At 52.8% G+C, this 20,907-nt stretch overlaps 1 protein-coding gene across 1 annotated transcript; it reads right to left on the bottom strand.

The window, feature by feature from the left end:
- Positions 1-65: 65 nt before the first annotated feature.
- Arhgef40 (Rho guanine nucleotide exchange factor 40) lies at positions 66-17,306 on the bottom strand. Its single transcript, XM_090320334.1, has 23 exons — positions 17,109-17,306; positions 15,323-16,562; positions 15,057-15,224; positions 14,804-14,924; positions 14,204-14,300; positions 14,035-14,115; positions 13,791-13,907; positions 12,029-12,124; positions 11,822-11,937; positions 10,979-11,105; positions 9,466-9,588; positions 9,245-9,388; positions 7,211-7,821; positions 6,860-7,094; positions 6,523-6,609; positions 5,820-6,035; positions 4,978-5,148; positions 3,613-3,790; positions 2,376-2,480; positions 2,011-2,154; positions 1,366-1,496; positions 1,081-1,127; positions 66-964 (listed from the first exon to the last, which is right to left on the bottom strand). Exons 2-22 carry the CDS (start codon positions 16,185-16,187, stop codon positions 1,086-1,088), a joined length of 3,975 nt encoding a protein of 1,324 aa, XP_090176460.1. The 5' UTR covers positions 16,188-16,562; positions 17,109-17,306; the 3' UTR covers positions 66-964; positions 1,081-1,085.
- Between the last annotated feature and the right edge of the window lie 3,601 nt (positions 17,307-20,907).

The following is a 20,907-nucleotide window of genomic DNA, read 5'->3' as shown; positions in this document are numbered from 1 at the left end:
ATTGTCACTGGAAGAACCTGGATGTCCAAAGTTTGACTTCCTGTCTGTCTGTTTTAACACACACACACTCACACAATCAGGTTTTAACCTCCAGGCTTCTAATTCAGCACCAAAGTGGAGCCTAAAAGTGATCATTTAACTAGTAGCCTAGCGGATTTTTAAACTATTAAGCCTCAGTGGAGAACAGCTGTACAGTGCTAGACCCATTCCTCAGCTTTAAAATGTAGATACAGAGCGGGAGGAGGAGCTTTCGGGTTCATTGAGCCTCTGGGAGCCACTGAGGAGAAGGCACATTCTCCTAGGCTCATGCACTGTCAGCTTTAGGGCCACTAAGGGGTAGATGGCTGCCTTCCAGCCTCGCATTTATTTTCTGTGTTCTAGTTAATGGTTGAGGGGGAAGTGTTTGAGTTCGCAGAAACACTGTAATTCGGAGGACTGCTTTGGCTCCTGGGAGGCAGAGTATGAGTAAATACATTTAATATAACAATAGTACAATAAGAGTAATTACATATATAAAGTCTGCAGTTCCTGGCCCACTCCTTCAATGGTTTGCATAAACTCCATTTCCCAAGACACCCAGAATGGAGTCACCAAGAACTCCCAAGGATAGCCGAAGTCTTCCCAGGGAGTGTCATGGGGCAGGAAGAAAAGCCGTCAGCAGAGCTGTGTCCTGTGGGGTGCAGTGGCCCAGGGTGGGGAAGGACTGGAAGAGGGGTCATTTTCTCCCATCCAGGGTAAAGAAGGCTAGGTTAGCAAGTATGGTTGCTTTGTTGTGGCCGTAGAAGGCACCAAGCAGGGGAGAGCTAGAGACAGCAGTAGCAGTGACATGCCGGGATCCTCCACCCTCCTCTGTTCAGGAAGCAGAGAGAATTCAGAGCTCTCCTAGTCCTCCATTATGTCTCACTGGCTTCCCAGCCTAAAATGTGCTGAGGAGGAGCAGCAGCAGCCAAGTTCTGGATCTTCTCTAGAAGCCAGGAGAGAAGGAGATAGGTTGGAAGAGGAAAGGAGCTGACTGCTGAGGAGCTGAGATCGGGAAAGGAGGCACTTGCTGGATCAGGTAGAAAGGCAACGCTGGCTCACCTGGGTCACAGAGGCGTGCTGGGGTCGCTCAGAGCTCGGCCATGATTCTGAGGGCAGAGAAACTGAATTGAGAGGCATATTTCCTAACTCTGTCCTGCTGCCTCCCAAGTACATTCCATCCTCAAGATGGCTTTTATCTCTGACCCCGATGCCTTTTGGCATGCCAGACTGTAGCCTTAGCTTAAGATTACAGGCTCCCCCCTCCAAAGAGTCAAATGATCAGAGAAGCCTGCCCAGAGTAACCAAAGAGAACACCCTATTCCCAGCCTTCTTGCACAGACTTACCTGTCGAGACAGCGCTAAGATCCCTCCGCTGGCCAGCGTGGGAGTGCTGCTTCCAGGGTGAGAGGAGTGCAGGCTGGGGCTGTTTCTTGGTCCTGGGGACACATCTCCAGAAGAGTCGAGTGTTTCTGGGGCTAGAGCAGAAACTTGGATGAGAGCAGGGTACAAGAGCCCCTCCAGATTACCTTAAGCAACCAAGCTGTTCCATCAGGGAAGAAAAGGCTCCATAGCAACAGGAAGCTGTGAGTCACCATAGCAATCCAGTTGCAAGAGGACCCCCCCCCCACCAAGAGGCAGGAAACTGTCAGCAGCATCATTAGAGCAACCAGGGAGGAAGCAACAGGAAACTATAAAGGATTGCTGTGGTGAACCAAGAGGATACAACAGGAAGCTGAGGCAGTTTCCATAGAAACTCAAGGAGAGCTAGAGAGAGAGAGCGATACAGAGGAAGTGCTTCTTAGCAAAAAGCTGCTGTAAGCATCACCCTGGCAACCAGATGGAAGGCTCTTTTAGCAACGGGGAAGCTGTACACAGTTGTCATGGCAACTGGGTGACTTGGCTAGATAAAGGAATTGCTCAGCGGTAGACAGCTTGAACATCACCATGATGAGTCAGCTGTTCGGGGCCACCCCTTGAGAGGTGCCTCACCCAGGGATATGTGCTTGATGTCCAGATCCCAGGCCTCCTCCTCGACGCGAGCAGGCAGGGAGCAGGCTCCCGGCGAGAAACCGGGAAGGGAAGGGCCGGCATGCTCAAAAGATGACACGGCCACTGAGGCCCGGGTGCGGGCGGCTGTAGAGAGTGGGGAGTGGGGGAATGCTGGTGTGGGAAAGCTCTCCTGGCTCCTTAAGAACAACTAGCAGCTCACAGAGGGCTACCCAGCCAGTCCCACAGGATTTGGAAAGAGATGCCCACTCATTACTCTTCCTGACTTTCCACCACACCGCCCGATTGGCTTACATCCGTCGTTCAGGTCTGACTTCTGGGGTTCCCCCCAGTGCCCTGGCCCTCACCTCTTCCAGTGAGCAAGGCACTCAGTGTCCTCTCCCCAAGAGCTTTGATGTCCAGGAAGGGTTTATTACCAATACCCATGGAGATCATCTGCTGCACTCGGAGCTCTGGGGAGGAGAAACCCTGTTAAACCATCTCTGCCTGCCCGGGCCTGGTGCAGCTGTAGCTGAACAGCGTTGACTGTTATGCTTTTCTTCCAACTCCCATGATTCCTTCCTTCCTCTGGATCTCCACACGTTTACTGTGCGTGCGTGTATGCGCACACACACCAGTACTGGGGCTTGAACCCAGGGCCTGTTGCTTGGCTTTTTTTTTTTTTTTTTTTTTTTTTTGCCAGTCCTGGGGCTTAAACTCAGGGCTTGAGCACTATCCTTGGGCCTTCTCAAGGCTACAGCTCTACCACTTGAGTCATAGCACTATTTCCAGCTTTTTCTATGTTTGTGGTGCCAAGGAACCCAGGTCTTTGTGTAAGCACTCTACCACTAGACCAAACTCTTGGCCTTTGAATGGCTTTTTTTTTTTTTTTGCTAAGGTTGGTGCTTTACCACTTGAGCCACCACAGCCCCATTTCCAGCTTTTTGGTGGCTAACTAGAGATAAAAGTCTCAAGGACATTCCTACCTAGGCTGGCTTCAAACCACGATTCCCACATCTCAACCTCCTGAGTAGCTGGAATTATCAGTGTGAAGCACTAGCAGCTGGCAGATCTTATTTATTTATTTATGTCGGTAGTGGGGCTTGGACTTGGGCCTGGGTGCTGTCCCAGAGCTCTAAAGCTCAAGGCAATTGCCTTACCCCTTGAGTCATAGCCCCGCTTCCGGTTTTCTAGTGGTTAATTAGAGATAAGGGTCTCACACACTTTAGTGCCCAAGCTAGCTTTGAACCTCGATCCTCAGATCTCAGTCTCCTGAAAAGCTAGGAGTACAGGCATGAGCCACTGCGCCCGGCTCACATCTCCTGATTCTTCCCGTGGGCTATCACAAAATGGATGGGGATGGTAGTGTTTGACTTCTTCCTCCAACTGAGTCTCTTTCATATATTTTGTCCTTCCCTCCTGACTTTTCTAATATTCACTTCCATTTATCTTGGGCATTAAGAACAAAACTCACATATTCACCTATCTTTATCGTGTGCTAAACATCCTCCATAGATTTCCCAAGCAATTCCCATACTGGGCACAAAATCTCCTATTAGAACCCCCCCCGATTCCAAGCACAACCTCTCTGGCTCTGCCCAGTACCCTTGTTATGGGCTGCCTGTCTCCATAGCAGCTGGGCAATAGAACTTGTCCACTTGAGTTTGATCTCTGGTGAGGTTGCCTGTAGAGTGTATGCCTCTCGTGCACGCCGCCGCCGAAACCACAGCTCAAAACACAGTCCACTTTCCCCAATGTTCTCTGTCAACCCCATGTCAGCAGTCTGAGGAAGAGCAGAGGGGACGGTGAAAGCAGGCTCCCGGCTGCACAGAAGCCCAGTGGGCAAGCACTATGCATAGCCTGGCATCTGGCAGGTGTTCCACAGTTTGCTGAACACCTGTGAGGTACTAAGTACGCTACATGTCATCTTCTGAAGAACATAATTCACAGTGAGGAAATGAGGCTTAGAGATATGTAACAACTTGCCCAAGAGCTGACAGATTAGGAGAGACTAAAGAGTCAAACCCATGTCTGGTATTCCAAACATAGGCTCTTTGCCCCTATACACTTACTTCCTATTGAAGAACTGGAACTATGGGAGAACAGAATTCAGAAACTTTAAAGTAACTCCCTACTGACCAGAGGACCAGAGGACCAGAGATTGTTAAGGTTGGTTAACTGGCTGCTTTCTTAAAGCAAGGCCTGCCTTTTTCTCTTCTTGGTACTAGGCTTTGAACTCAGACCCTCATGCATGCTAAGCAAGCATTCTACTGCTAAGCCACACATCTTGTCCTTATTGAGATAAGTTCTCTCCTTCCTTACAGGGATGCAGCCTTGGGCTGCGATCTACCTCTTCTAGACTTTCTATTTTAGCTGGAATGGCAGGCCCATGCCACTAGGCCTGAGATGGACTTGCACAGAATTTGCTGTCTAGAACTAAGGTCCTTCTGATCTCAACCTTCTACGTAGCTAGGATGATAGGAATGCTTCAGTGCATTCAGCTATGGGTCAAAAATGAATCTTTGTAAACTTTGGCTGGCTGGCTTTGAACGTCAGTCTTCTTGATCTCAGCCTGCCAAGGAGCTAGGGTTACAGGCAGGGGCACATGTGCCTGGCCTAAAGCTTTCTGGTAGTTGTTGTAACAAGCTAGGGTATATCTAGTGTCTTTCTCCTCTCACCCCAGGACTACTTCTGACTTATAAGGCATGTGTGTTGTTAATGAGAAAGGTCCTCTTCTATCTGGCTTTGAAATACCTCATAATATTTCCTGCATGAACCACACGGCAATTTCCATGGAGTAGACTAGCCGTAAGCAGCTCTATCGTTCCTTGGCTGATATGAGGACAAAGCCTACCTAGATGATGCAGATTCTAGAACAGGATTGAAGTTGAATTTCCAGAACACTCTGAGTTCACAAAAGAGCATGAATCCCACCCTCCTATGCACACATACCCAATCCAAGTAATGTACCTTAAAAGCCTGCTTGTAAACAAAGGTCTCCAAACCCCCATCAGAGCCTTTGAGTTTGCTGAATAGGAGCAGATGTTCGAAAAGAAAGACATGGCGAAGGCATTTCTTTCGGCCACAAACAACAGTGAATGGGTCCCGATGCAAGAGCTGCCCTTGCTCCTTCAGATCTATCTGGGGAAAGGAAAGGGAAAGGCGGTTGACCCAGAGATCCTTTGTGTGCATTTTATAGGGAATAAACATAGATTTACAGTCAAGGGACCTGATGTCCTGGTTCTCACACAGAATCAGGAAGTCAGGGTCGTTCTCAACCTAGAATCTACCCACTGGTCACATACAGGCTCAGTACACATACATCTAGCAGCAACAGCTTGGCCTTTGAAGATGGGAAGTGCATTGCACAGTAGGACTTACAGTAGGTATTTGTATACTGGGGACCCAGAAAGAGAGCCAGTGTAGGTCTGTCCCACAGGAAGGAGATTCTAGAAGCCTACTTCTGGAATGGCAAGAGCCAGGAAGAACTAGTAGAGGAGTGTAAGGTAAGTGTTAGGTGTTGAGATACAGGCAGAAGGGTAGAGGCAGACAGAGAAGGATACAAATTAGGATCAGAATAGGAGAGCAGATATAGTAGGATCATGGGATGTTGAACAGAACAAGTCTTCTTTATAATGCAGATGAGGAAACGGAGGACCAGTTAAGTTCAATGACTTAGTGAAGGCTACCCCGCCCCTTAGAAATCACAGCCCTCAGACCTGGAGTGTGGTTCTCTTAGCACTAGCCCACGTAGCTTTTGAGGCCACAGGGTTAGGCAGTTGGAGCAGGACTGTCTAGAACCAGGACCTTACCTCACAGCCTCGTACTGCCTCCACAGCTAGCAGATCTCTGCCTCGGGCCTCTTGTTCCCGGAGCAACTGCACAGCAGCCCCAAGCGCCTGGCGCTCAGAACTCAGCTCAGGCCCCGCTTCCCGCAGGAGCTCCTCCAAGAGCCTCCCATATCGAGCCAACTGTTCCAGGGGCTGCTGTAAGGCTCGGGGTAAAGTAGGACTACTTCCCATGGAGCCCTAAAGTGAGGAACAAGAAGTAAGGGGTGCTGGGTGGGGTGGCTCACACCTGTAATCCTAGCTACTCAGGAGGCTGAGATCTGAAGAGCGAGGTTCAAAGCCAGCCCAGGCACTAAAATATCTGTGAGACTCTTATCTTCAATTAATCACCAGAAAACCAGAAGTGGCACTGTGGCTCAAGGGGTAGGGCAGTAGCCTTGAGCTGAAGAGCTCAGGGACAATGCCCAGGCTCACAGTACAAGTCCCACAACCAACAAAAATAAATAAATAAATAAGAGTCTGGCCCAAGCTCACACAGGTGGGTCTCCCAGGGGAGAACCCAGCTTACCTGGTTCCTAGTCTCATATTGGGAGATCATTGTTCCTGGGCACATTCAGGAAAGCTTTTACCCTGAGAGATTTCAAGGTGGGGTTGTATCCTTTTCTAGCTACTCTCTTTGTCTTCTGCCTCTCCTTTTTTCATGAGGGTTGAAAATTCAGAAATTTACCTTGGTTGGGGGGCTGAGCACAGCCAGACCGTTCTCTAGTTTGTGTCGGTGCTTCACGAACTGGGCATAGAGGCTGAACTGGTCCCCCTGCACAGATAAAGAAGAGGTTAAGAATCCCTGGTGAGGCCTCTCTTTCTCTTCCTCATCCTCACTGCAGCCCAAAGGAGAGGCCAGGCCACTAGGGAGTGAAGGAAAAGTCTCCCTGTGGAGAGCCAAGTCCAGAAAGCACTTTGAGGGAACGGAGCTGTGCCTCTCAAGGGAGGAGTGGGCAGTTCTGCCGAGCAGGGACAGGTGGAAGGGGTCAGAACACGGGGAGAGGGCCGGTGGGATCACTCACATGTCGAAGGAAGCAGGCCCCTATGCGCAGAGGATGGGCGGCGCAGCCCTGAAGCTCCTGTAGGAAGTGTGTACGGTGGAAGCTTCGAAGTCTCTCCCGGGTACTCAGGGCAGCAGCCCAGGTACCCCGCAGTTCAGGTGTCAGCTCAGGCCCCGGGGGTGGCACTGGCTCACTCAGAGTGGTCACATACTCTTGCTCACAGGTGATCAGTTCAGATACCAGGCGCTGCTGAGCACTGCAGGCAGAACCAGAAGGGCAGCAGACACTGAACTGCTGAACTGTGTTACCCTGCTCCCCATTCCAAGGTAGTTGGCTTAACCCTTTTGGGAACCAATTGGGCTGGATTCTCACCTGATGCTTCGTTTGCGTTCCATCCGAGGGGTGCCTCCTCCCCAGGGACCATCTGGCCCCCCAGCCCGGCCCAGCAGGACATGTTCTCGAGGTGAGCATGTTCTGTCTACCACCTCAGTACTGGTGACCTCTAGGCCTCGAATGAGCACAGCCTTTGGGGGTCTGCTGTCTGCTTCTGAGGTCAGCTCAAGGTCCTCTTCCTCATAATCTTCCCCACACGGGGCCAGGGAGCCGTGGGACGGGGCTGCCCTTGGCCCAGGACTGCTGGCCAGCAATAGGGAGCTGAGGCTGGGTGAGGGGCTGTGGCAGCCCTGCTGAGCCCCTGAGCTGCTGGCACTGTCTGTCCGTCGTCGTCGGTGGCACCGAGGACTGGCCTCTTCTCCCAGCTGTTGTTGAATCCTCTTTTCCAGCTCTTGGCAACGGGCTCGGCAGCGGCCCCATTCTCTCAGGGCTGCTGGGCTACCCAGGTCCAAAGCCAGAGCCCGCATCTCCTGGAAGGTGCCAGCACTGGGCTCCGGGGCCCGCCGCAGGGCGACGGCGGCCAAGACACACTCCCGACCGGGCCCAGCTCCTGCGAGTTTAGCGAAGCCCTCATCCGCCCATTCGTGTGCCTACAAAGGCAAAGGGGTTGGAGATAAGAGAAAGAGTGAGACCTGTGCCACTCCCAAATGCCCATCACAATAGTTCTTACCTTGCTCATGGTTTCCCAATGCCTTTTGCTGGTTTTCTCACTGTGCCTACCCATGTCAATCAGAGGCATGCTATGTGACCATGGCATGGAGACTGAAGAGAGCCCAAAGCAGTTAGTACCTATACAGAGGGTGCTGCTGGCTTGGTACTAAACTAAGTACTTTCATATAGGGCCTGAAATCTGTTAGGCAGATGCCTACATTAATGGTCATTCAGCAAATTGATGGCTGAACAAAGAATCAAAGCTGAGAAGCTCCATGCCTGAGTCTTTGCTTGCATATTCTCTCTCTCTCTTTCTCTCTCTCTCTCTCTCTCTCTCTCTGTCTCTACTGGGAATTGAGCCCAAAATTTCATGCATGCTAGACAAGCAGTCTGCCACTTAAGCTACACCTCTAGCTCTAGGAGATATATATATATATATAGATATAGATATATGCATATGTATATATATATATATATTCTTTTTTTTCAGTTCTAGGGCTTGAACTCAGGGCCTAAGCACTACTGTCCTTGGGCTTTCTCAAGGCTAGAGCTCTACCACCTGCGCCACAGCACCACTTCTGGCTTTTTCTATGTATGTGGAGCAGAGGAATTGAACCTGGGTCTTCGTGCATGCTAGGCAAGCACTCTATCACTAGGCCAAACTCTTGGCCTTTTTTAAAAAAATTAATTAAAAAAAAATTTTTTTTTTTGCCAGTCCTGGCACTTGAACTCAGAGTCTGGGCACTGTCCTTGGGCTTGTTCGCGGCTAGCACTCTACCACTTGAGCTACAGCACCAGTTCTGGCTTTTACTGTATATGTGGTACTGAGGAATTGAACTCAGAACTTCATGCATGCTAGGCTGGCACTCTACCATTAGGCCACACCACTCGGCCTGGGTTTTTATATTTATTCCTTTATTTATTTACTTATTCACTTGTTTGTTCATTGAGCTGGTACCAAGTTTTGAACCCAGGGCTTTAGTCTCTCACCTGGCTTTCTTGTTTGCAACTAGCACTCTATCACTTCAGCCATGCCTCTACACCAGCATTTTGCTGATTAATGAAGACGGAGTCTCAAAAACATTTCTATCCAGGCTGACTGTGAATCACAATGCTCTAGGTCTCAGCCTCCTGAGAAGCTAGGAATACAAGCATGAGTCACTTGTGCTTGGATTTTTATTTTATATTTAAGACTGTGTCAGTTGACCTTGAATTCAGGATCCTGCTGCCTCTGCCTCTCGAGTAGCTAGCATTCGACAGGCGCAACCATTATCCAGCCCCTTGCTTGTCACCTGTACCAGATCAGCATCTCCAGGCTGACGTGAGGTGATGGTTGGCACAGGAGGATCTGCACCCACGAACCTGCTGAAAGAAGCGCTGAAGCCTCAGGGCTCGATGGAGTTCACTCTCCACCTGTTCCATGCGCTGCTCAAAGACGTCCAGAACCTTCTGAGAAGTAGTGTCTTCCTCCAGATCCAAGGCCTCCCGGGCCTGGGCCAGGCGTTCCTGGGGAAGGAGGCATACTCAGCTCTAGTTCTCCCCCCCCCCCCCAACTTCCCCACAACTCCCTTCTTCCTACTGACCTGAACCTCAGTGTTGAAAGCCCGGAACTGAAGCTCTGTCTCTTGCAAAGCAGAGAGGGAGTCGCCAGGCACAGCAAAGCTCACCAGCTGTTCCTCCCCTGGGCCTGCGAGCCACTGCAGCACCTGAGGCAGACAGGATGGGAGAGCAGAGGCCATGAGGGAAAAGAAGGCTGTGAAGCAGAAAGGCTGAGCGCCAGCTCGTTCCATGACCCTGACCTGTACAACTATTTTAACTATAGAGCTGTTTTGTTTTGCCAGTAAAACACCTGCCTGGAAAGCACAAGGTCCTTAGTTCAAACCCTACTATTGAAAAAAAAAATACCCCAAAACTCTTTAGTAAACTACCACATGAAGCACTGACTGAAGGTCAACAGATACAACTTGTATGAAGCAAAGGCAGGAAGGAAGAGCCTCTGGATAACTACAGCCAAGAGGGATTTCACAGTCACACTGCTCTGGTGATGTGGGGAATGTTCCCGGCCCCAGGCCTGGAGAGTGGTCCACGACCCTGCCAGTGGTTCTGTGTGGGAATGTGAATCAAGACCTGGCTGCCTGTTATGCTGCCATTAGGAACTCTCAGGCTTTCTTTGAGATGTTTGATTGAAAAGAGATGGCAAATTTTCCTTAGAAGAAAGGAGAAGCTATGGTAGGACAGCCTGAAAATGAAGCCTGAGACTATCCCAGAACAACCACTTTTAGAGTTCTTCACTAAATTCCTTGCATCATTCTAATTCTCTTGGACAGCCACTGCAACCATCCTCATTCTGTAGACTTGAAAACTGAGAGAAGCTTCCTAAGTTGTCAATGTCTTACACATAGAGTAGCTAGAACTCAACCTTAGCACTTGAATCTTCAAACAGGACTTATAAAAAACAGAGGACAGCTAATAAACAAACAGTAGGAGATGGTTTTTTGGATTTGTTCACAAATCTTCCCATAAGAGGTTCAGTGGTTACTTTTAGACCCGGCAATGCCTTCTATTGCCAAGGAGAAGGGAAGGCAGGGATCTTTCTAGCCTCTGATGGGGATTTTCACTCATCAGGAGTTGAGGCAGCAGGTGTAGCTGACACCTGGAATCCTGGCCACTCACAGGTGAAGGGCTGAGGATTATGGTTTAGAGCCAACAAGGCTGGACAGTCTGTGAGAATCTCATCTCCAGCAAACCCTAGAAGTAGAGATGTGGTTCAAGTGGTAGAGCACAAAAGTTCAGGGAGAGTGCCCAGGCCCTGAGTTCAAATCCCGAACCAGCACATACACACACACACACACACACACACTTTCAGGTATTTGTTATCTTTATGCTTATGAGGTAAACACTCAGTCCGTTTTTTGCTGGTGCTGAGAGGCTCTATTCCCCTTGCTGAGTTTCACACTTACTATAACCAAGTTCTAGGAGAGATGAGGAGAGATGGGCTCCCACCGAGCCAGGTTAAATGAGCCTCAATATGAAATATCCACAGAGAAGGAGCGCCAGTGGCTCCCAGGCTCCAGTGTGAGGGCGATGAGCTCTCACCTGTTGGAGTCGGTGCCGGCGTTGCTGCTGCTCTCGTTGTTGGACGTGAAGGTTGGAGAGGCGCACAAGCTGATGGATGGCTTCGTCCACCTCCTGGTACAGTGTGGCTGGGCCTGGGCCTTCCAACCTGGAGGAGAGACTGGAATGAGCCCCTGCCCTTGCCAAGCCCCCAGGTTCCTGTCTGCCTGTCTGTGTCAGTATTGAGGCTTGAATTTCGGGAAAGGGTATTCTCTCTCTCTCTCCCTCTCTCTCTTCACTCAAGGCTGGCATTCTTCTATATGAGCCATACCTCCACTTTGGGCTTTTTATTTTTGCTAATGAACAGGAGTTAAAAGTCTGGACATGGGCTGGGAGTTTGGCCTAGTGGTAGAGTGCTTGCCTAGCATGCATGAAGACCTGGGTTCGATTCCTTGGTACCATATACAAAGAAAAAGCCAGAAGTGGTACTGTGGTACAAGTGGTAGAGCTCTAACCTTGAGAAAACCCAAGGACAGTGCTCAGACCCTGAGTTCAAGCCCCACATCTGGCAGGAAAAAATTAAAGAGAAAAAGAAAGAAAGTCAGTCTGGACTTTTCTGTCTATGCTAGCTTTGAACAAGGATCCGCACATCCCAGCCTTCCTGAGTAGCTAGGATTATAGGCATGAACCACCAGTGCCTGAAAATCCTTATAATGGTAGCTAGCACAGGGATCTTGCAAAGGTTCTAAGTGTGAATGCACAGCACTTTGCCCAAACACACGAGTCCAGCAAATGATCTGACATTAGGATTTACCAGTGGCCATTGTACCTTGGGTGTGTTACCTCACCCCCCTACTTAAACTTCTGCACACCCTGCTCTCATACTTGCTGCTGTGGGTGGAGCGAAGTCTCATCAGGATGGCTCCTCCGTCCCTCTGTAAAGCTGTCAGGCGAGGATCTGCTAGCACCTTCTGCAGGGGCCCAGGCATTCCCACCATCTCCTGGGGACAGGGAATGAATGATAGATTAGGCTCCACTACAGACAGGCCACACCAGCCCCCTCCCTAGCCCCCGGGTCCCATCTCTTCATACCTCCCCCTTTGGCTCTGCTGTTTCCTCCAGCTCCTCAATCGCTTCTCGAACAGAGTTCAGCACACCTCGACACAGTGTACATAGCCTGGCCACTTCCTGAAATTCACAAGCAGGGGTGGAGATGAATGTGAGGACTCAGGACAAGGAACCTAATAAGCCTTTGGTGTGAATATTGTTCAGTCCTGGAGCCTCTGCTGGGTGCAGTTCCTGACTTTGTTACTTACTAATTATCTGATTCATGGACAGGTCCACAAACTCTAAACCTCATTTTCCTCCACTGTAAAATTGAATTAAGAGGGAGTTTTTGTGAGTTGTAAAGAGATGATGTAAGCCTAGCATGTGGCATGGGCCAGGCACATTGTATAGCTTAGTAAATGTGAGTTTCCTTTTCCTTTGTCTGTCTTGGGTCTCTATCCTTCCAACTCTCCTTTTCTGCCTCTTTCAGATCCACTTTATTTTTGTCACACAACTTATAGATTGAGCTATAAGACTCTGGTTCATGCTCATAGCTCCTATTAATTCCTCTCTTCCTGAATACTGACAGCACTTAAGACTCATGAAACATAAAAGCAGGAAGGACCTTCAGAGATGAGCAGGATGGATTTTGTGATGAGATACTACATTGTGGATATGGGTATAGGGAACAGGTACAGAAAAAGGCACCATTTCCAAAAGTGAAAAAGTAACTTGTTCAAGGCTACATGGAACAAACACTAACCTTTCAACTCCCCACACTTTTTTTTTTGTCACTCTTGAGGCTTGAACTCAGGGCCTGAGCATTGTCCTTGGGCTTTCTCAAGGTTAGAGCTCTGCCAGTTGAGCCACAGCACCACTTCTGGCTTTTTCTGTATATGTGGTACTGAGGATTCGAATCCAGGGCTCCGTGCTAGGCAAGAACTCGACCAAACTCCCAGCCCCTCCCTGCCCCAATAGTGATATATTGTATTCTTTTTTTTATTGTAATTAGTAAAAGGGTTACATGATATTTGCCAGATAGAAGGTGCATTAATTCACATACATTGATACCCTTTGATATATTGTATTCTTCTCTCAGTTATTTTGTGACTTCATCTTCCATTAACAACAACAAAATCACAGGTTACTGAATACCATATAAAGAAGTTAACATGTTCCTTTCATCTCTCCAACAACTCTAATGGTATGTGAGTAACAAATGTTTTCTGAGCTGAGAAGAAAGTACTTTCCTTCTTTTGGTTCTAATACTGAAGCTTTAATTTAGGCTCAGGGTGCTGTCCCTTAGTTCTTTCATTCAAGGCTGGCACTCTACCAGTTGAGCCACAGGTCTACTTCTAGTTTTGTTTTGTTTTTTTTTTTTTTGTAGTTAATTGGAGATAACAGTCTCACTGGAGATAAAGTCTGTCTGGGCTTGGTTTTGTTTGTTTGTTTTGTTTGGGTTGGTCTTGGGGTTTGAACTCTGGGCCCAGGCCCTGTCTCTGAGCTCTTCAGCTCAAGGCTAACAATCTACCCTTTAAGCCATGGTGCCACTCCAGTTTTCCCATGGTTAACTGGAGATAAGAATCTCATAGACTTTGTGCCAGGGCTGGTTTTGAACCGTGATCCTCAGATCTCAGCCTCTTGAGTAGCTAGGATTACAGGTGTGAGCCACTAACACCTAGCTTTGCCAAGTACTTCTTCCTAACCTATCGTTGTGTCAGGGGTCTGCAACCTAACATACAATATCCTAATTCGTGCTGGGCCATTCCAAGCTTCTAGGGACTTTAGTGATAGAAGGGAAACTTACCTGATGTACCTCTACCCAGTGGCTTGGAGAAGGGTCCCTGTGACCTCCCAGATCCCACTGCAGTTCCTCTGGCTTGGCCACTCTTTTCAGCTCATTCTCTGACAGCACATTGGCACCCTGTAGAAAGTGAAGACGAGGAATTTTCCTGGGCCCTCAGGGAGCCACAGACCAGCCTGCCCCTCCTGTCAGCCCCTTCTCTCTCCACTGTTGATGGAACACTCAGTGAGGAGTGAGTGGTTCAAACCTGAAATCCATGGACTTCAGTCTGAAGGGAATCCTGGGTGAGAATTACCAGCCGCTGGATAAGGGGAGGATCTCCTGAGTCCTGAAGAGAGAGAAGAGCCCCAAACTGTAGGCACTTGGCTGACCTAGAAAGGCTGCTAAGGAAATATCTTTCTCAAAAGTTTGGTTACCTGAAGTTCATTCAGGACGGGAATGAGTGCAGGAGGTAGTGGAGGTGTCTTGCGAAGGTCCAGCAGAACACACAGTCCCAAGACCTGCAGATCAGGCCTGTGGAGGCAAAGCAGAGGCACAGGCTCTGATTAAAGGTTAACCATCTTTAGGAAAAGTTTGTTAAATTGTGCCCAGTACATACATTTGGGAAATAATAGGAAAAGATCACACGCTGACGTGTGGCCAACAAGAAGTAATTAACCTAGCAACCAGGACTCTCCATTCACGTGGCTGCTGGGTCAAGAAAGTCTAGAAAGAACTGTGTTCTGGAAGAGTATGGCCTGTAGCCTGATGCTTAATAGGTAACCTGGGGCTCAAGAAACATTTGTCAAATGAATAAACTGATCCCCCGATAATCTAGGTGATATCTTAGAATATTGAAAGTGAGCAGTGTTCATCTGAGGGACTGACAAAGGTATCCTAAACGTAAGGTTAGGGATGGACATCTGAGGGGTTGAAGTCCATGTCCTTAGAGGCAAAGGTTCAGTACCCTGAGATCAGGTCTTTGGGATTCAGAGGGGAAATTTCCAGGGGACTGAGGCCATGCTGCATGTGGTTACCTGAGCAGGGAGTGCAGGAAATGCAGAGCAGCGCTCAGGGTGTCTTGAGAGGTTGGGGGCTCCTCAGGAGGGGACGGAGGGGTAATGGTCAGTAAAGCTCGCCCATTGTGGTCTACCCCACCTGAAGACACAAAATGGCCAAGGCTAGAAGCAGTCTTTGACTCCCTCCCTCCTTCCTTCTCTCCACGCTTCTCTCTCAAGTCCATCTCCACTGTTGAACTCACCCCCAGTCTCTTCCCCTTTGCCCACTGACCAGTCAGGATGAGGAATCCAGAAGCCATCAAATCCCAAGCTACATCTGGGTCATCAGAGATCGGGGCTGAAGAAGCCTCGTCTGGAGTGCTCTCTCCTTTTACTTCCTGCACGGTCTCTAAGGGCTGCGTTGGGGGTTCAGGCAGGAACCCCTCTGGACCTGTGGATCCTATACAGACACAGGCAGAGTTACAGGCTGGCTCCCAGCCAAATGCCATATCTCTACCCATCCCTAGGCCCAGTCTTGACCTTTGGGCCTCATCTCACCTGCCATATGTACTGGGCTCATGTCCTCTTGCTCTGTCTTTCTGACACTGTCTTCTGTAGGCCCACAGTCTTCTGGGGGCCTATTCTCTTTTTCGTCTGCTAGTGTGAGTTCTTCTGTTCCCTCAGATTCCAACTTGCTCGAGCCTTCATTCTCCTGAACCAGGCCACATTCTGGAAGCTTGTGTTCATTTGGTGAGGGCGGATTGAGAAGGGTTTCCTGGTATCTGTTCTCTTCCTTGTCTCCAGGACTGAGAGGGGCACTGTCCCCTCCTCGGCTGAGAGCCCCTCTGCCTGCAGCTCGCTTTTTTCTCCGGTTTCCCTTGCCTGTTCTTCGAGGGGTACCAGGTGGTCCTTCAGTTCCCTGGCCTCCTCCTCCAGCCTCCCCTGGCCGAAGGGGACAAGATTCAGACATTTCTTCCGGGTTCTCTGCTGAGGGCTCAGATCCCTCCAGGACTGCTGCCTCTGGGACAGTCTCAGATCCTGGGGGAGACCCAGGGGACACTCTAGTACTGCTCCCCTCACCAGGCGGCCGTGTCCCATCCTGGTCCCGAGGCCCGAGGCCCTTCTGCTGCATCCATGCCCGATGTCTCCGGTGCCGGCCTTTTCCCCCGGCATTCTTGCGAGTGGGTACTGTCCGGGTCCTGGAGAGACCTGAAGAGCCCTCAGTGTCTGCAGGAATCCCCCTCGCAGGCAGTGTCACCTCTAACAGCTCCACGTACTCACCCTCGGGGCCTTCTGCAGGAGCATTATGCCCATCCCCGGGACTCCGGGTACCTAGCACCTCCTCAGAGAGTGGGGGGCTGGGAAGTCCTGGAGGTCCGGATGGCAGCTCTGCAGGCAGTGTGCTTGGCTGATGCCCAACCATGAGGCCCTCTTTGTGCACAAATCGTGGACAGATGAGCTCAGCCCAGGGCAGTCGCTGAATTCCAGAAGGTGCAGAGAGTAGACAGGTGCTGAGTCGACCAGTTGGCCGGTCCTTGTTGATGCCTTGTAGCCACTCAGGTGTGAACAAGTAAGCACAGGCCTCATTGGACACAGGCAACTCCTGCACCCTCCCACCCCCTGGGGCCAGACATTTGAGTGCCAGCCGAGGTGCTTGAGCTGCTGAAGGTACCACCTGCAGGTAGAAATCTCCTGGGCGCAGCAGCTGCCAGGGTAAGGCTGCTAGCTGTACCACCACCTGCTCGTGTAGGCAGAGGGGCCAGCCCTCATGGAAGAAGAGGAATCCACTGTACTGGGCCTGAGGAGAGAGAGAGGTGGGGGTTGCTCTCAGGCCTCTGCTGCAGAAACCATCAGGAGAGGAAGAGAGAATGGGGCCACTGAGCAGGCCTGGTCTAGAGAGGCGGGGAGGGAGCACGTGGGTTCATGTGGGGATTGGAACTAGTCCTTGGGAGGAGAATGCTTCTCTAGGGAGCCAGTTCTATATGTGGGAGGTAATGAGCCCATCATTACCAAGATACGGTCATTGGCTTGGAGGAATGAACGACTCCTAGTCTTTCTGTCTAGAAAAGTGAGGGGGTCTCTGCTGACTCATGTCCGAGGGAGTTAGCATCTTCAGGAATTCCTAATGAGGGAGAAATGTCTAGAATGTTCTGGAAAGTCAGGATCGTTCTGTTTTAGTGTCACCCTTGGTCATGTCTATGTGTTCCTATCTGAGTTGTTAGTACCTGTGATGGCTGAGCGGATGACACTTTAACAGACCCTTTGGGATCGATTTAGTCCTGGTAAATCTAGAGTGGTCAGTGGATCTTAGGAGAGGCAAAACAATGATGTATAGTCAACTCACACAGGCTTCCTGCTGGACCTTGGCAAGCAGGTGCTTGGCTGGCACCAGGAAGTCCAGCGTGTATCTCAGTGCATCCTCCCGGTAAGTCCTCTCCACCACCTGGAACACCTGGCCCAGCAGGGTGGGGGCTGTGGCTTCAAAGGGTGGGTACAAGGCTGCAAGTGTGCTCTGCACACAGTCCTCCACCGGCTCAGGCTCCTGGGAGAGAAAAGAGTAGGCTACCGATCCCTGGAGATCACCCAAGCTCGAAGCTGTGTCCCCAGGCTCCTGAGTGGGCACTCAGGAAACCCTGGTGGGGGCTGGGCCATCAGAGTACACAGACCTCCCAGGGTTTCATACATATTAAAACCGGAGACCCTGACTTGGGAGATTCAGGGAGAATTTCTTAGGTATGCATCAGATTAATGTTCATGGTTCCTGATGACTGCATGGGGGGCCTCCTCAGGGGACAAAAGACAGTCTCGGGGACCATCACAGGACTGAGTGGATAAGGAAGCGTTCACAGATCCACCCTGTAAATTGTTTCTCCTAGGGTACCCACAGACATGGGTGGGAAGAAGGATAGAGAGACTGGCATTCTTCATAGTGCTCTTCTCTTTCAGAATGGCACTCAAGCAATCACCCATTCCTGGAGACAGTGGGATTGAGTTACAAAGAACTGGGTGGGGACATTTAAAAGAGGGAAAAAAGGCACAAAAGGAACATTGGGGAAGGGAGGAGGAGGCCTTGATGCTATGCATTCCAGCTGAAATCTTTTTCTAATTCCAGTGAGACCTCTCTCTGCCAGTGGAGACCTGGAGCCACTGGATTGGCTCGTTAGACTCACTCAGCTTCACCCAGACCTTTCTCCTCTAAGTGAACCAGTGTGACATCTTTCATCGCACCTCACACTCAAATCAACAACCCCTTGGGCTACTTCTTTGCAAGCTTCATTCCCTTTCAAGATGGACCTTGAAGTTCATTTTATTAGATGTGGAGGGGTGGGTCATAAATGGGAAAACTATGCAGTATTTACCTAGCTCTTTACCCACCCCCATTCCTGCTCACATGCCTTGCTTTGGCCTCAAGACAAAACTGCATAGTTTACCCTAAAGTCCCTCCAGTCAAAAGTAGCCAGCGAGTCCCCAGCAGCCTAAGAAGCGAGGGCAACCACTCCTGATTCAGACATTCAGTGCGTAAGCGCCCAGCCCGGCCCCAAGGTGTGTGGGCGAGCAGACAGACCCTTCAGTGTTCTCAAGACCCCGCCGGCGCGGTGCGCGTGGGTGGGTGGGTTGGTGTGGGGGGAAGAGACAGAATGGGGGTGGGCAGGGATGAGGCTCAGTGGGCCTCAGCTCCAAGGCGAAGAGGGGGGGAGCTGGGGCTTGAGCAGTGAGGCAGCTGCAACCCATTAGGGGCGGTGAGCTCATGGCTGGGCCAGAGTCTCAGCCACAGGAAACGGCAGCGGCAGGAGAGGAGGAGGGGTCTGGAGCGGGCGAGGCAGGCTAGGAGAGCGGAGGCCAAGCGTCCAAGTCGGCCAGGACCAAAGAGGAGCCCGGAGAGACCACAGAGCCAGCTTTCCTTGGCCGGGTTCCTCTCCCCACCCCCCCACCCCCCCAGCTACAACCTACCCTTGCAGCCCAGCAGCCCCCGCTCGCGCTCCGGCCCCTCCTCCACTCCCTGCAGTGAGCGCCCCCTGGCAGGGCCTCCCCCCCTCCTCCGCCCTGCAGTGAGCACCCCCCACCCCTCGGCTGCACCCCGCCGCAGTGGGCGCCCTCCCGGGCAGTGCCCACTCTTGCAATGCTCGCTTCCCCGGGAGTACTTCTGCACTGAAAAGTTCCCGGGAAAGTGTTGGCTCCCGTTCCCGAGGGGCTTCCAGGGCCCCCACGCTGCGGCTTCCGGGGCTTCGGCCCCTTTCGGGGCGCCCCCGTCCGAGCTCCTCCCCCTCTGCAGCGGGAGGCAGCACTCCTGTGCCCCGCGGCGCCCGGCCGGGGCATCTGGGGGACCCTCCCCCCATCTGCCCCGGCAGCGTCACGCCCCCGCCCCGGCCGATACCCCTTCGCTCGTCCGTAGCCCCCCTTTTCTCGGCGGGAATTTCCCTCCAGGGCCCCGATTCTGGCCCAGCCACAGCTGTGGCCGGTCCCCCAGGGCCGGATGGGTGGGCCCGCCTCACCGGGCTGGGGACAGATGGAAAATGGTGGTTGTGGCAGGTCCGTTCTCGTGACCCGAGGCCGCTGGAACGGACGATCCGAGCGGGGGCTGCGGAGGACCGAGGGCTGGGACCCGGGGAGCAGGGGGGGCGGCGGGGGAAGGGAGCGGGGAGGTCCGGCGAAGAAAGCGCTTCGCGGGCCGGGGCCCGAGGGGAGGTGTGCGGACGAGGTGAGGGACCGCGGGCGGCGGGAGGACGGGTGACGGCGATGCCCAGCGCGGGCAGCCCGGCGGCGGCCGACCGGTCCCCGGGAGTGGAGGCGCGAGGCTGGGGGCTCCGGGCCCGGTGGCCGCGGGGACATCGGCGGGGGTGGGGGGTGCGACGCGAGACTCACCATGGCTCGGCGCCGGCCGCGTCGGGCGCTGGCTGGGGCGGGCGGGCGGGCGGGGCCGGGCGCGCCGCCGCCTCCCTCCCGCCGCTCGGGCTCGCCGGGTCTGGCTGGGGGACAGCTCCGGCCGCGGCGGCGGCGGCGGCTCGGCCCGCTCCGGCTCCCCGGCCGCGGGGCCCCGCCAGGGAGGGCCGAGACGGCCGCCCTGCCGCCCCGCCCCTCCGCCCGCCCTCGGCGCGGGACCCTCGGCGAGGCGGCGCCCCCGTCCCGCCCCGCCCCCCGCGGGGAGCTCACACCCCGACCCCTCGCCGCCCGCCTCGCCCTGGACGCCCCTCGCTTCCCGCCAGCGCCTGGGACCCGCGGGCGCGGGTTTAGACAGGGGTGCAAGTGGATTCCCGGGGTTCTGTGGCGGCGAGGGCCTCCGCTCCCCCGGGCCTGCTAGACTCCGGGAGGACACCGCCCCTTGTCTTCTTGGAGAGATGTGGGGATTCCCCACATCGAGTGGGGGGGCTGCACCCCCCCTTCCCCTCCGCCTCCTCGGGCCTCGAGCCGCCGGGCTGCCACAAAGGGCTCCTCTGTGTCGCCCGGGGAAGGTGAGGGCGCGGGGGAACCCCCAGAGGCGAACCCGGGAAGGGACTTGGCGATCGCCGCCGCTCGGGGTCCGGGGATCGGGGCCCGGCTGTGCGCTTCGGCGATGGTTTTCTGGAGTTCTTCCAGCTCTTCCCCACCACGGCCCCGGTACCAGTTCAGCTAGATGAGGGGGAGGGGGGCTCTGCGTCCCGATCAGACCCCACGATCCGGCCCCGGGCCGCGGCCTCCGCCGCTGGGGCTCGCGCGGCGCCAGCCCGCGTCTGCCGGTAGACAGAGGGACCGGGGCTGGTTCAGAAAGTTCTAGTCTGGTCCCCTTCTGTCCCGCCAACAAACGACTAGCGTCCCTCCAGGAGCCAGCCCGGGGGTCCCCCAGCGGGGCCCGCGGAGCGGTGAGGTAACCTCTGGCTAACATCTGGCTGGGGGCCCTGGACAGTTGTTGGAACCCCAGGAGGGGTGGCCAGGTGAGGTTGTGTCTAGGTGACAGACGTGTCCACCCCCTCTCCTCTCCCGTCCTCCGGGTGTGGAAAGGAAGAGAAAGGGCTCATCCTCGGTTCTACAGAGTCTAAAGAAGACTCTGGGACAAGGAACCCCCCAGAAGTTCACAAGGGACCCTCCAGAGATTGTCCAGCTCTTGGTGATTAGGGCCCAGGAGCCAAGACAATGAGATTTTGCTACCCCCTGGCGTCCACTCGGTA

Source organism: Megascapheus bottae, chromosome 2 (assembly GCF_031878675.1).
Source record: "Megascapheus bottae isolate mThoBot1 chromosome 2, mThoBot2.hap1, whole genome shotgun sequence".
Lineage (NCBI taxonomy): Eukaryota > Metazoa > Chordata > Mammalia > Rodentia > Geomyidae > Megascapheus > Megascapheus bottae.
This window is presented reverse-complemented; position numbering and strand designations above follow the sequence as displayed.

Excerpts from the sequence above, each read along its gene's own strand:
- Arhgef40 (XM_090320334.1), bottom strand. The coding sequence starts at position 16,187 with ATGGTTGGGCATCAGCCAAGCACACTGCCTGCAGAGCTGCCATCCGGA. Across the intron at positions 14,301-14,803 it reads TTCCTGCACTCCCTGCTCAG|GCCTGATCTGCAGGTCTTGG; the intron begins GTAACCACATGC and ends TTGCCTCCACAG. Across the intron at positions 2,155-2,375 it reads TGCCTTGCTCACTGGAAGAG|CCGCCCGCACCCGGGCCTCA; the intron begins GTGAGGGCCAGG and ends CACTCTCTACAG.